Below are 13,486 nucleotides of genomic sequence, written 5' to 3' on the forward strand. Positions count from 1 at the left end.
TACATAACATACAATAAAATAAAAATAATACTGAAAAATATGAGATTGTTAGAGTTATCTCATTTTTATTGCAATGTTGTTTGAAAAGTTTTGAACAACACAATGTGACAATTTTAACTTGTCCTTTTCCACAATGACGCAATTGAATTTCCATTTTCACAACTTTTTTTATGTTTTTAGGAATATCATCTTACGAATAAGTTAAACCTATTAACTGGATTTTATCTTGGGTAGTCAGGAAGTCTATCCAATCTAACCTCTGACAGAGGTTTTTTTATGGGAGACAAATATCTGTAATAAGTTTTTGGCAAAAATTTCATTTTTGGTACAAGCTTTTATCGCTGACTGTACTTTTCTTACGACAGACAACTAATACTCATCGAGACAATTCTAAAAACCCCTAACACAATTAAGTTGCGTTGTTTCATCACAGAGTTCCTATGGCCACCTCCTGTCCACATCATCAGATCAGCTCGATTGTACCATAATATTGCATTGTCATCCGATTTATACATACATGCAAAATTTCAGCTCAATCGGAAACCGGGAAGTGGATCAAATTTAACTTGCAAGAATTGATTACAGACCGACAGACAGACAGACAGCGGACAGGTGAAACTAAATAAAAGCTTGTAAAAATGGCAAATACACAAAAGTGGAAATTCCATGTAACTACCTCAAAGTGCAGTCAAATCAAAAAAGTTGAATATTGAAAAAAAAAGACAATTTAATAAGGTATTAAATAGCTCATCAAGCTTAAAGAAACAACTATGACTATGAGAAACATTTCATAAATATCATCTCAGAAGACGCGGTCCAAAAAGTGTGAGGAGATGTAATATAAAGGCGAAAACTTGAATTCGCCCTATTATTTTAAATAAGATAGTTTATTAAGATAGGAGGTTGATAGTCGCGGTTACCACGGCCTTTCCTGCCGGAAGAGCGCAGGTCGCTTTTCCCGCCATGCCAGCCTTAATGATGTTATCCGCCGGGCTCTTGTCAGTGTGGGCGTGCCATCTGTGTTGGAGCCTCCCGGTCTTGTGCGCGACGACGGAAAGAGGCCCGACGGAATGACCCTTATTCCCTGGCGGATGGGACGGCCGCTTATCTGGGATGCAACTTGCGTGGATACTCTGGCGCCGTCCCATTTAGCCGCTACTTCGTTAAGGCCTGGCGGAGCGGCGGCAGCAGCTGAAGCTCTAAAACGCCGCAAATATGCTGGACTGTCGGGCAATCACTTGTTTTCGGCATTTGCGGTTGAAACTTTGGGACCTTGGTGTCAGGATGCGCTCAGTTTGTACAAAGATTTGAAGAAGATGCTCCTTGACTCCACCAGGGATCCTAGGGCTGGCTCATTCCTTGGCCAAAGAATTGGAGTTGCGATTCAGCGGGGGAATGTAGCCAGCATTATGGGCACCCTTCCGCAGGGATCGGATCTGGGGGACTATTTGTGTTAGTTGTAATTTAGTTTTTATTTAATTGTAAGTTATTTTATAAGGTTAAATTTAGATGTGTTGAAATGCATTTGTATTTGTAGGTATTTTGTGATTTGACAATTTAATTGATTAATAATATTTTGAGCATTTGATAAATTAAATTGATTAATTTTGTATTAAAAATACTAAGAAATAAGATTATATTTAATTTTAGAATACGCGCCACTTGCACCATTCCACTAACCCGGGATTAACCGGTTAAACCTGGAGTTACCATGGTTACCAGGACAATCTGACTGTGTTAACGGGTTAACCCCGGGTTGGTGGGATGGTGCAAGTGGCGCTTAGTGTAATTTTACTTTTCGCTTTTATATGTTTTTCAAGTTGAGTATACACATACACGTATTAGATAGCATTCCCAACCAAAACCAATATTTGCTTGTCTACTTTATTTCATTGTAATAAATGCTATCTGTTTTATGTATGTAAATCTCGACTGCGACCATTTTTTTATAAAGTTCACATAACAATTTTTTTACGAATTTTTACCCGTACAGACGCGTCTATGTTTACCCAAACTACTTGCATCCACAAAGCTTTTGCTGCAATCTTCACAAAAGTAGGGCTTTTCGCCAGTATGAGTTCGTCTAATATGTATAACAAGCGCTGATGAGTGCGCAAAACGTTTGCCACAATCTTGGCACGAATATGGTTTCTCACCAGTGTGAGTCCGTTCATGAGAAGACAAAGCAGACGAACATAAAAACTGCTTTTTACAAACTTTGCACGTATAAGGCATTTCGCCGGTATGAAGTCTTCTGTGCATAGTTAAGGTATGTGCATGTGCAAATGATTTCTTGCATATGTAGCACGTATACGGCTTTTCACCACTGTGTATTCTGTTATGACTGATCAGACCGCTTTTCTCCAAAAACTTTTTTCCGCAAATTTCACAAGAATAGGGCTTTATGCCAGTGTGGATTCGTTTGTGTTTGAGCAAGTAACCGTAATCTTTGAACCGCATATTACATATCTCACAAGCGTACGGCCTTTTGTCACTATGAATTTGAGAGTGCACATTCAAGTGACCTTTTTGGGAAAACTGTTTGTCACAAATTTTGCATGTATAAGGCTTCTCGCCAGTATGAATACGTTTATGCGTCTCCAGATGGAGCAAACGGGTAAAAGATTTGTAACATATTTCACACGTAAAATCACGCTTCTTGTGAATCCTTTTATGTTTTTTAAAGTCTCTCAATTGTGAAAAATTTTCATTGCATATTTTGCACAAATACGATTTTTCTTTGTGAGTTTGTTTATGCTTATGCAAACTTTGCGAATGCGCAAATCGTTTGTCGCAAGTCTCGCAAAAGTAAGGCTTCTCGCCAGTGTGAATTCGCTCATGCATACGCAAATGCTCTGAGCGCCTAAACTGCTTTCCACATACGTTGCACGAGTAAGGCTTTTCGCCGGTATGGGTCCGTTTATGTTCCAAAAAGTGTCCAGAATCCGAAAACTCCCGATAACATATCTCGCACATATACGGTCTTTCGCCAGTATGGATCCGTCTATGTATGCCTAAATAACCCGAAGTCTTAAACCGTTTCTCACAAAACTCACACGAATATGGCCTTTCCCCTGTATGCATCCGTTTGTGTATTGTTAGACTGTTAGAATACGCAAACTGCTTTTTACAAATTTCGCATGAATACGGCTTTTCGCCAGTGTGCATCCTCATATGCATTTTTAAAACAGTCCCACTCGAAAACGGTTTACTACAAATGTGACACAGAAAAGCCTTTTCTCCCGTATGTTCTCGTTTATGAGCAAATAAAGAACCACTGTTCGAAAACTGCCTTTTACATACTTCACATGCATACGGTTTTTCACCAGTGTGAATAAATGCATGCATTTTCAAATAACTTTTATGTTTATATTTATTTCCGCACGTGCCACAAGCGTATAGTTTTGCGCCAGTGTGAGTAAATGTATGTGTATTCAAATGGCTTTTTTGTTTAAATTTTTTCCCGCATGTTTCACAAGCGTATGGTTTTACGCTCGTGTGAGTAAATGTATGTGTATTCAAATGGCTTTTTTGTTTAAATGTTTTCCCGCATGTGTGACAAGAGTATGGTCTCTCTGTTTTACAAATGTTACTTTGAATATGGCGTATTAAGTTAAATTTTCGGTGAAACGTTTTTCCACAATCGTTACACGCATACATCTCTGGGTTATTTTTATTAGTATTTGCTTCGTGTCGCGAATTAGAGGGTCCAGACACGGCGCGCTTAGCTTGTGATTGGTAGAGCGCGGCGGGCCCCATGTTGCATCTAAGCAGCGCCTCTTGGTGTTGGAGGCGTTCGAGCCTCACGCAGCAGTCTCTTAGCTGCAGGCGTTCTAGCTTCACCGCTATAGCGTGGTTGGTAGCAGCTAAAGAGAAAAAACAATATCAAGCAATATACATATAACTATAATGGCTCCTCTACACGATGGCCCAGCGCTGCGCCAAAGAGATGACCTTGTGGTGGTTGGAACGCATCTACACGATGGCGACATTCAGTTGTGATCTAACCGGTTTCCAAGATGGACGTGGAAGCATTAGCCGTTGCAGCAATTTATCACGCACGTACCATTATTATCATCAAGTAATTAAAAAAAATGTCGTAGAAGCTGCAAGAGTTTTTGATGATACCTACCTACTTCCCGAAAATAAATGAATGTTAGATTTTTTTAAAGAATTAAATTAATTAAATTTCTTTTTTAATTTCATGTTACCGTATAATTTGCTTAAATTATTTTAGAGCATATTATAATTTTTATTTAATTTTGTTACTAGCTTACCAACATAGCTGTGCAAATTGTGCAATGTAGGTACTTACTACATATAGTTAGATATGTATCTAATATTCATTTATTTAACTAACTATTTAAAGTATGTATTGTTATATTTATTTATTTAAATTTTAAATGTACTGTCTGAGTAAATTTCCTATTCCTTCATTACTTCCATAACAAATCCACTTAATACTCGTCATTTTAATAAAAAAAAAAACGAAAATTGATATTGAGCACAAACGTCCGCAATCGACCGCGTCCGAGCACGCACTGTGGATTGGGCCACGTGTAGATGCGTACCGTCATCGCTTGGCCAATCCCTTTGATGTGCGGCCGAAAAACCGACACCGCGGCCAACTCATCGTCATCCCGCGCGCCATAAGCCAACCGACACCACTACCCCCTCTACACGTTGGCCCAACATATCGGACCAACAGGTTGGGCCATCGTGTAGAGGAGCCATAAAGATCAGTGTGCCATTCTCAACCAAAAGGGTACTTATTGTCGGATGTTAATAAGGAGTCAATTTGAAATCAACCTTATCGACAACCGACAATGTGGTACCTTTTGGTTGAAAACGTCACATCTAAACTGGGTTGTTACTAAAATAACGTCCTCAAAAATCAACTTGGTATACCCAGTTGACTTTTATGACCTTGAAATCCATGTACTATAGATAATATCTAAGAGACCGAGCTTTGCTCGGAAAATATAAAAAAATCAAAAATGCTGCTAAGTCTCTTCCTAAAATTAAAGCAATTCTTGTATATGTCGGAGCCTGACACCAGAAAGACGTATTGCAGCGTTATAGTTCATTATTTTAGACGCCTGTATAAAATCGATTAGCAATGTTGACCTACGTATTATTTGGTTGTAACGAAATAAATAAAGTTGCGTAGAGAGTAACGCCGTCTAGTGGCGCATTGTTGAAATAAAGTTGCGTAGAGAGTAACGCCATCTATTGGCGTGTTGTTGAACTAAAATGACAGGTAGAAGGCTTTGGAACGTCAAGAGGTTTCTCTTGGGTGAACGTAGGCACGAGTTGGCATTTTTGTCGTTATGTTGGTAGACTGGTCGAGCAGGTTTGCCAACTTGACTTTGAGGCGGGAGCAGAGAGGCTCCGTCGCTGGTAGTTCTTCTTGATCGGACCGCGCTTGAGATCGGACGTACTCGTTAGCCAACCTCGTGCCTAATTCGCCACGTTCCTGAAGGCTTATACCTGAAGAATTATTCTGATAGCTTATAGAATCCCGCGTTCTTTAACCATTTAGCTAAGTGTTTTATTTCAAGTGTTATTTTGATTTCTTATGTTTCATTAGAAGCTTACTTTTGTGAAATAAAGAAAGGATGTGTTATGTGTTGTTTTGAAAAGATTTGTCCCTCTTGAGTTTGTTGCCGGTCCCATATAGGGCTAAATCTTCTCATGTCAGAGGCATAGGGTTGGAGCCGGCCTAGCTTGACTTGAATAAAGATTTGAACGGTTTCATGTGATCTTTTCATTTTCAATTTAACCAGTCAACATTCTAATAGCAATTAGTTCATTTCATCATTTAGTTCTGAAATATAGTAGGCACTAGTATGGTTAACGAGTCCTAAGGTTTATTTCATGCACTGGTAGCAATGGTAGCATACTAATTTAGCTGTGAAGTAATACATCTAGGTACTACCCCCATGCGCCCACCCGCCTTTAGGACCATCGGTCTCCGACATATATATATTTCGGGGATCTCGGAAACGGCTCTAACGATTTCGATGAAATTTGCTATATGGGCGTTTTCGGGGGCGAAAAATCGATCTAGCTAGGTCTTATCTCTGGGAATACGCGCATTTTTGTTTTTTTATGTTTTCCGAGCAAAGCTCAGTCTCCCAGATATTAAATACTTACAAGTCTTACAACTGTCATCCAGTGTTTCAGTTTTCATGCCAGTTTCCTTGTTAACACATGTTGAGGATATGGTGCGGATATGGTCCTTTGTGCTGGGACACACGTGGATAAGTAGTTTATCAATGCGCTCGAGCCTTACAGTACAGTTTTTCAGCTCCTGCTGTTCTCCCTTTATGGCTGCCTCTGAAAGTATGCTTTAGTTAAAATATTATAATTTGACAATTTTGACTACTACTTTTGATTTTGAATTTTGCTTATATAAGGGTTTGGCGTCGCGTTTGGTCGATGCCACGGGTGACCAAAGGGCTGGCCAGTATTTTGCCCAGAGAATTAGCATCGCTATTCAACGGGGAAATGCGGCCAGCCTGTTGGGTACACTGCCTGCTAGCGGTGAGTTGGAGGGTGTATTTTATTTGTAGGTTGTTTGTTTTTATTAATGTGTATTTTTAGAGTGAGTTGACGAAGCCTGTTGCGGATTTTATCGCTGTAGTTTTTTGTGCCTGTAGCTAATTGTAAATTTGTGTTTACCTGACGAAGCCTGCGTTGCGGATATAAAAGTATGGTCTCTGAATAAACATTTTTATTGATGATTTGTAAAATTTTGACATACAAACAGCAAAACTCTTAACTCTACATTGGTGGACCTTATTACAAAAGGCATAAGGTCTACCGATGGACAGTTAACTAGTGTTGGTTAAGACTCAAGTCATTTGAGTCCTCTGCTTTAAGACTCAACTCAGTTTTTCAGACTCTTATAATAGTTATAATTAAGACATAACTCGAGTTTATTTCAAATTGTTAAAAACCCGAGACTTGTAGAGTAGGTGTGGTCTCCTGTAAGGTGGAGGTTGTTTTCAATTGGTTTGGTTGGATACTTCCAGTAGTAAGAGAATTAGAATTTCATGGAGACAACAATACAATACAAATTATCTTTATTGCACAACCTCAGTAAAACATTTATAGAGAGACATACATAATACACCCATAATAATAATACCCACCCACCCATAAAACCCCATTCCTTCCACCCATAATAGACAACTTACAAAGTATACATATTAGCTCTCAAGGTGGAACTGTGATAAATCTCTTGTCTAAAGCCCCGTCTCCATTTTGCGCGGCAAGCTATCGAGCATTGGCTCGCGCGGCAGCCGCGCGCAATGGATACCGGGCTGCTGCGCGAGCCAACTCGATCATTGGAGCGCTAGAACGCGCCGCGCGACGAACCATTCATTGTCGGTTTTTCGACGCGCGGCAAAGGATTGTTCGCGCGCAGTTGGGACAGATGTGTATATATTTCAGTTGGCTCGCGCGGCCGCAAACATGGATAATGAAAAGTGGCATACTTTAATTAAATTATACGGCACTAAACAGTTTCTTTGGAACAGTAAATGTAGTGATTATCGCAACAGATCATTTTTCTATTTGGCTATACTTCATTCCGAATAATTAATGTTTGTGATATAATGTGGTCGATGGTCAATCGTCGGATCGCCTGCCGCGCGCGGCGGCCGCGCTATAGTTCAAGATGGTGCCGAAATTGGCTCGCGAGCCAAAATACAGGTTTGCCGCGGTAGAACAATGCTCACGCGGCCGCCGCGCAATATGGAGACGGGGCTTAACCTATTAATTTAAACATAATATATACCGGTCAAAATCATAACCCCCCTTTTGCTTTGCCGTAGTCAGGTAAAAAGTGTAAAAACAAAGAAAACCGCAGAGAAAGTTACCATGAAGTTTGTAAGCCGTTTCCTGTGCCTGCACATGCTTTGGTTTCAGCAAGGGCTCGTCCTGCATGCCGTGGTCCATGAACAGATTGGTCACCATGTCTGCCTCGCTCATGCATGGCCTTTGACTTTCTTCACATGACAGCTTCTCATTCACTTCGGCTTCTTTGACTTTGAGCTCTGTATCCTCTTTAATGTGCACTACAAGATTGAAAATATCATAAAGTCATAATGTTATAACAATATTCAAAAGACACAATATTAATTTGAATATTTTAATATGCAATAAGACTACGAAAATAACTTCTCATGAACAACCTATATTCTATAGTCTTCTATCTATAGCAATCTATAGCATTGTTTTGGGTATGAGGTATGGTGATGGAATCTTATATCCAGAATTATACAAAGTGAATTATTGACAATATAGTAGAATTTTTTGTTACTGACAAAACTTGTTTGCCTATCTATACGATACCTTCACCAGGAAAAGACCTTGTCACTCACCTTCGCCCGCGAACAGCGAGGCTGGCAAGTCCCTCACGCACCACGCGCCCTGGTCTTGTTCACCCGCCGGCTCCTGCTTCACGCACGGCGCTTGCGCAGACATGCTAACTAGACTAAACTTCAATACAGGTACATCACAACAACTAACGCTAAGCAACAGCTTTTGCCAAGAATGTAACTTCACGTAGCTAAAAGCGACAAAACAAGACAAACGTTACTTAATCGTTGTACATTTTTATTTTTGGCTGACGAAAGCAATAATAACAGATTAGAAAATTGACAGTTGAATTTGACTTGTTATTTTTTTAATTTATTAAGAATGTTGGCAACTTGGTATTTAAGCTTATTTACATTCGCGGCTCGCGGCTCGTGTCGTGTTCGCCTTGAGCTCGTAAGCTCGTCGAGCCAATGATTACACTCTCGCCTCGTAGCTCGGCTCGTGGCTCGTCTCGTGTCTTGGCCACAGCTCGTAAGCTCGTCGACCTAATCAATTTTAAACACAAACAGCATGGTATAAGGTTCGTAACAGAATGACAGCCGAACGCGAATGTAAAGAGCCCCTTTGACTCGTGCCCAATAAACCGCTCCTCGAAAAAAAGCGCGGGAAACGTGAAACGTGGCGGTTGTGTGTTTTGGTTTCTCGTACATTTAATTCAATTTAAGATCAAGGAATTGGTAATTTGTATATATTTTAGATAGTATTACATGTAAATATTTTTGTTTTCTGTATATATTGTGACATTCACTCATATTAGGTAAGTCTTTTGTAATTCTTTACAATGGGGGAGGATGATCCTCCCGACCCTGGAGGAGAAAACCTCCAGGTTGGTATAAATATTGAAATAGAGTCTAGCATGGATACTGATACATCTGTAAATAATAAAAATGATTTAAAAAGAAAAGTATATAAAAATAAGAGGTGTAAAGATTGTAACAAAAAGAGAAAGCGAAATGCTGGTGGGGAATATGTTTGCGAGTGTGAAATTGTACAAAAGACCCAAGCTCATTCTATAACAAATACTGACACAAATAAAGTAGTTTCTGATATTCAAACAACAAAAGTTGGCAGAAATTTATTTTCAACAGCTGATGTTGCACCGTTTACGGTGCATGTTCAATTAAAACAAACTGATCCAAACTCGTCTCTGCACCCGGTGTCTTTTGGTAGGTTCTTAGTAAAAAACGGCTTCAAAAATATTATAAATGGCAGCGTGAAACGTATTGGTAGGACAAGAATTTCCATGGCTTTTGCAAATCATATCGATGCTAATTTGTTTGTAACCAATCCTCAACTTGACAACGAAAATTTAACAGCATACATACCATCATTTACAGTAACGCGCATGGGCCTAGTCCGTGGTATTCCATCACAGTGGTCCGAGGAGGAAATAGTGTCCAACATTTCCGTGCCCACTGGGTGTGGAAAAGTGCTTAAAGTTCGGCGTTTGAATCATAGAGTTACAGTTAATGGTGCCGTTTCGTGGCAACCCTCTGAGACAGTTGTCCTAACTTTTGATGGTCAAGTTTTACCAAAACGGGTATTCTCATGCTACAACTCACTGCCTGTCGAACTGTATATCTTTCCCACAATCCAGTGCTTCAACTGTACTAAATTTGGTCATACGAAAACTAATTGCAGATCTAAACCCAAGTGCTTTAAGTGTGGTCAATTGCATTCCGGTCATACCTGTTCAGTGGAGGAGGACGATGCCGTTTGCTGCCTTTGCAATGGTTTCCATTTCGCCACGAACAGGGCTTGCCCGGAACACAAGAGACAGAAGGATATTAAAGTAACTATGGCTAACAATTGTATTTCTTATGGTGAGGCTGTTAAATTACATCCAGCTGCTTCAAAATCATTTGCCGATGTCCTTCTGACACAATCACCCCAACAGCCACAGTCTCAGCCAAATTTACATCGCAGTGTCAATAATCCAGCCCCGGGTACAACCATGCAGTCACACAGTTATAAAAAGACAACTTTTTTGAAACCACGTACAGTTAAAAAACTTATAACAACAGGGTATGATGCAGCAGCTCACAATGCTTTAGTTAAAGAATATATCATTCCATCTCCTCAAAATGGCTGTGCACTACAGCAAGAGTCTCCTAAAGATAATGTTTCAGTAGCTGAGGAAATACAAGCGTTAATTGATCATTTATCTCAGCCTAATGTAAGAATACCGTCCCACGTTGCCCCCATGCTTGAAGAACTTGTCTCAACTATTAAAAATAATGGCCAAAATTATACAGTGGAACTGCAGAAGTGTAATAAATAAAAAACAAGATTTAATTCATTTATTAAACAAATTTCAACCATTTGTTTTTGCCCTCTCTGAGACATGGCTCAAGCCTGGGGCTCTTCTTAGAGTCACGGGATATTCATGTCTCAGAGAGGACCGTCCTTCGCGACCTGGCACTCCTGGCGGATGGGGCGGAGTAGCTCTACTTGTCAGGAATTCCATATCATTTTCACCTTTTCATCTTCCATCCCATAGCGATGATTTTTCAATTGTTGCTGCCATTGTAAATAACATCTGTATTATTTCTGTATATATTCCTCATCCCTCATCATCTATTTTTGTTGAGCTTGAACAAATAATTTCTTCTCTTCCTAGGCCCGTTTTAATTTTAGGAGATTTTAACTCACATCACCAGGTTTGGGGTAGTTCATCGTCTAATTATAATGGAGATCGCCTCATTCATATCATAGACCAACACAATCTTTGTGTTTTAAACAACGGTTCTCCAACCCGCCGAACAGCTCCAACAGAGTCAATTAGCGCTATTGATTTATCAATTTGTTCAGTTGATCTTGCGGCTTCTCTCACTTGGCATACTCTGGAATCAACATATGGGAGTGATCACTACCCTATCATTATTACATTTCCATCTTCTATTCCGCCATCTCCGAAACCTAGCCCTAGGCTTAAGTATAATTTAAGTAATGTTGATTGGAAACTTTTCAAAACCCGTGTAGAGGAGAAATTGTTGTGTTTACCGTCCATAGATGATAGTAATGTAGTTAGTTGTTCAGTTGCATTAGCTCAGATAATGACTGAAGCAGCTGATGAAATTTTTCCGGTTAAAAACAGTGCATCAGGTAAAATACCTTCTCCGCCTTGGTGGGATGATGATTGCACACAAGCTATCAGAAACCGTAAGGAGGCTGAAAGAAAATATTGTCATTTTATGACAAATGAAAATTTTGAGACATTCATGCAAGTTGCTCGTGAGACAAAAAAATTGTTGCGAAAGAAAAAGTTCGAAGGCTGGAAGCGATTTTGTTTGTCTCTTAGTCCTAGCGTAAAACCATCCATAGTATGGAATAATATTAAAAGATTTAGACATGCTTTCAATGAGTCCTCTAGACAGATCCTTCCTCCTAACCTTGCTACACAGTTTATGGATAGATTAGCACCTGCTTCCGTCCCCGAAGAATATGTATTTCACCCTGCTGCCTTTTCATTTGACTCATGCTATTATAATACTTTAAATGAGCCTTTTAAAATGGAGGAGTTAAAAGCTGTATTAAGTGGTTTAAAAGATACTTCACCTGGGGAAGATGGAGTTCCTTATTCCTTTTTAGCAAATGCTAGTGATGGTATTCTTTCTTATTATCTAAATATAATAAATTCTGTTATCCAGTCTGGTAAAATTCCTGATTCTTGGAGATCTCAAATAGTTATTCCTATTTTAAAGCCGTTCAAACCAGTGTCAGATGTTTCTTCTTATCGTCCAATTGCCCTTTCCTCAGTATTTGTTAAAGTAGCAGAACATTTAGTTAAAAACAGACTAGAATATTTTGTAGAAAAAAACCAATTACTTTCTCATAGTCAATTTGGCTTCCGAAAAGGTAGGTCTACTTATGATAGCTTGGGTATTTTAATTTCAGATATTCGATTGTCATTTTCTAGAAATGAGTCTATAGTAGCTGCTTTTCTTGACATAAGCGCCGCTTATGATAATGTCTTAGTCTCAGTGTTACAAGCAAAACTTCACAAATTAGCTATACCAGTAATGTTAACCAATTTCATAATAAACCTTTTATCAGAAAGGTCCATTAGCCTTCTCATAGATGACAACAATACGATTTCCCGTTTAGTGTGGAGAGGTCTTCCCCAAGGATCCGTATTAAGTCCTTTGCTATATAATATCTACACATTTGATTTAGAATCATCCTTAAATGACACGGTTAGAGTCTTGCAATATGCTGATGATTTATTATATTCGCCAAACCTTTCTATTGAACAAGCCAGTAGATCAGTCACTTCTTCTTTGGGCTTATTGAAGTTATGGTTAGATTCAAATGGTCTGGAACTTTCAGTGCATAAAAGTGTTGTAGTTTTGTTTACTAGAAAAATGTTTCCTCCTCCGATCAATGTGCAATTTAATAACTGCTCCATTTCCATTAAAGATAAAACCAAATTCCTAGGTGTTATTTTAGATAATAAATTAACGGGTCTTCCACATTGTGATTACATAGTTTCTAAATGTGAAAAAAATATTAATATCCTCAGGTGCGTTTCAGGAGTTTGGTGGGGTTCACATCCTTTTTGCATGAAACTCATGTATAATGCCTTGATAAGAAGTATTTTAGATTATGGGACATTTTTGTTAGAGCCAGGATATGTAGCTGGCTTCCAAAAACTAGATCGTATTCAATCCAAAGCACTCAGATTGATTTGTGGGGCCATGAATTCAAGCCCTATCAATGCCATGCAAGTTGAGTGTGTTGAGCCTCCACTTCATTTACGACGCCAATATCTTAGTGATAGATTTATTTTCCGTTGTTCCCAATTCTCTAATCACCAACTCTGGATTATCCTGTCTAACCTTGTGCTTCAAATAACTACTTCCAACTAGGGCTTGCAATTCGAATATTCGAATATTCGAATTTGTTGAATATTCGGCCTGTTTTGATATTCGAATATTCGGCCGCTCAGGTTTCGAATATTCGAATATTTTTTATTACTATAAAAAATCTATTTAATCCGCTGCAGTTACAGTTTCTGTGTGTTTTCCGGGTATTTACAGTGAATGAGTAATGGTAGGTACCCAAATACGAAGGAAATAATATTTTTACTGTATTCCTC

At 39.1% G+C, this 13,486-nt stretch overlaps 1 protein-coding gene across 1 annotated transcript; it reads right to left on the bottom strand.

Annotated features, from left to right (window-relative positions):
• Positions 1–1,755: 1,755 nt before the first annotated feature.
• LOC134802927 (zinc finger protein 271-like) lies at positions 1,756–8,656 on the bottom strand. The gene is made up of 4 exons (XM_063775643.1): positions 8,391–8,656; positions 7,887–8,084; positions 6,166–6,339; positions 1,756–3,866 (listed from the first exon to the last, which is right to left on the bottom strand). Exons 1-4 carry the CDS (start codon positions 8,491–8,493, stop codon positions 1,972–1,974), a joined length of 2,370 nt encoding a protein of 789 aa, XP_063631713.1. The 5' UTR covers positions 8,494–8,656; the 3' UTR covers positions 1,756–1,971.
• Positions 8,657–13,486: the final 4,830 nt, after the last annotated feature.

Source organism: Cydia splendana, chromosome 25, assembly GCF_910591565.1.
Source record: "Cydia splendana chromosome 25, ilCydSple1.2, whole genome shotgun sequence".
Taxonomy (NCBI): Eukaryota; Metazoa; Arthropoda; class Insecta; order Lepidoptera; family Tortricidae; genus Cydia; species Cydia splendana.

What these genes read in the sequence shown, in the direction of transcription:
- LOC134802927 (XM_063775643.1), bottom strand. Translation starts at nt 8,493, where the DNA reads ATGTCTGCGCAAGCGCCGTGCGTGAAGCAGGAGCCGGCGGGTGAACAA. An exon ending in CTCGCTGTTCGCGGGCGAAG is followed by an intron (nt 8,085 to 8,390) that starts GTGAGTGACAAG and finishes TCAATCTTGTAG; the next exon opens with TGCACATTAAAGAGGATACA. An exon ending in AACGGCTTACAAACTTCATG is followed by an intron (nt 6,340 to 7,886) that starts GTAACTTTCTCT and finishes GCATACTTTCAG; the next exon opens with AGGCAGCCATAAAGGGAGAA.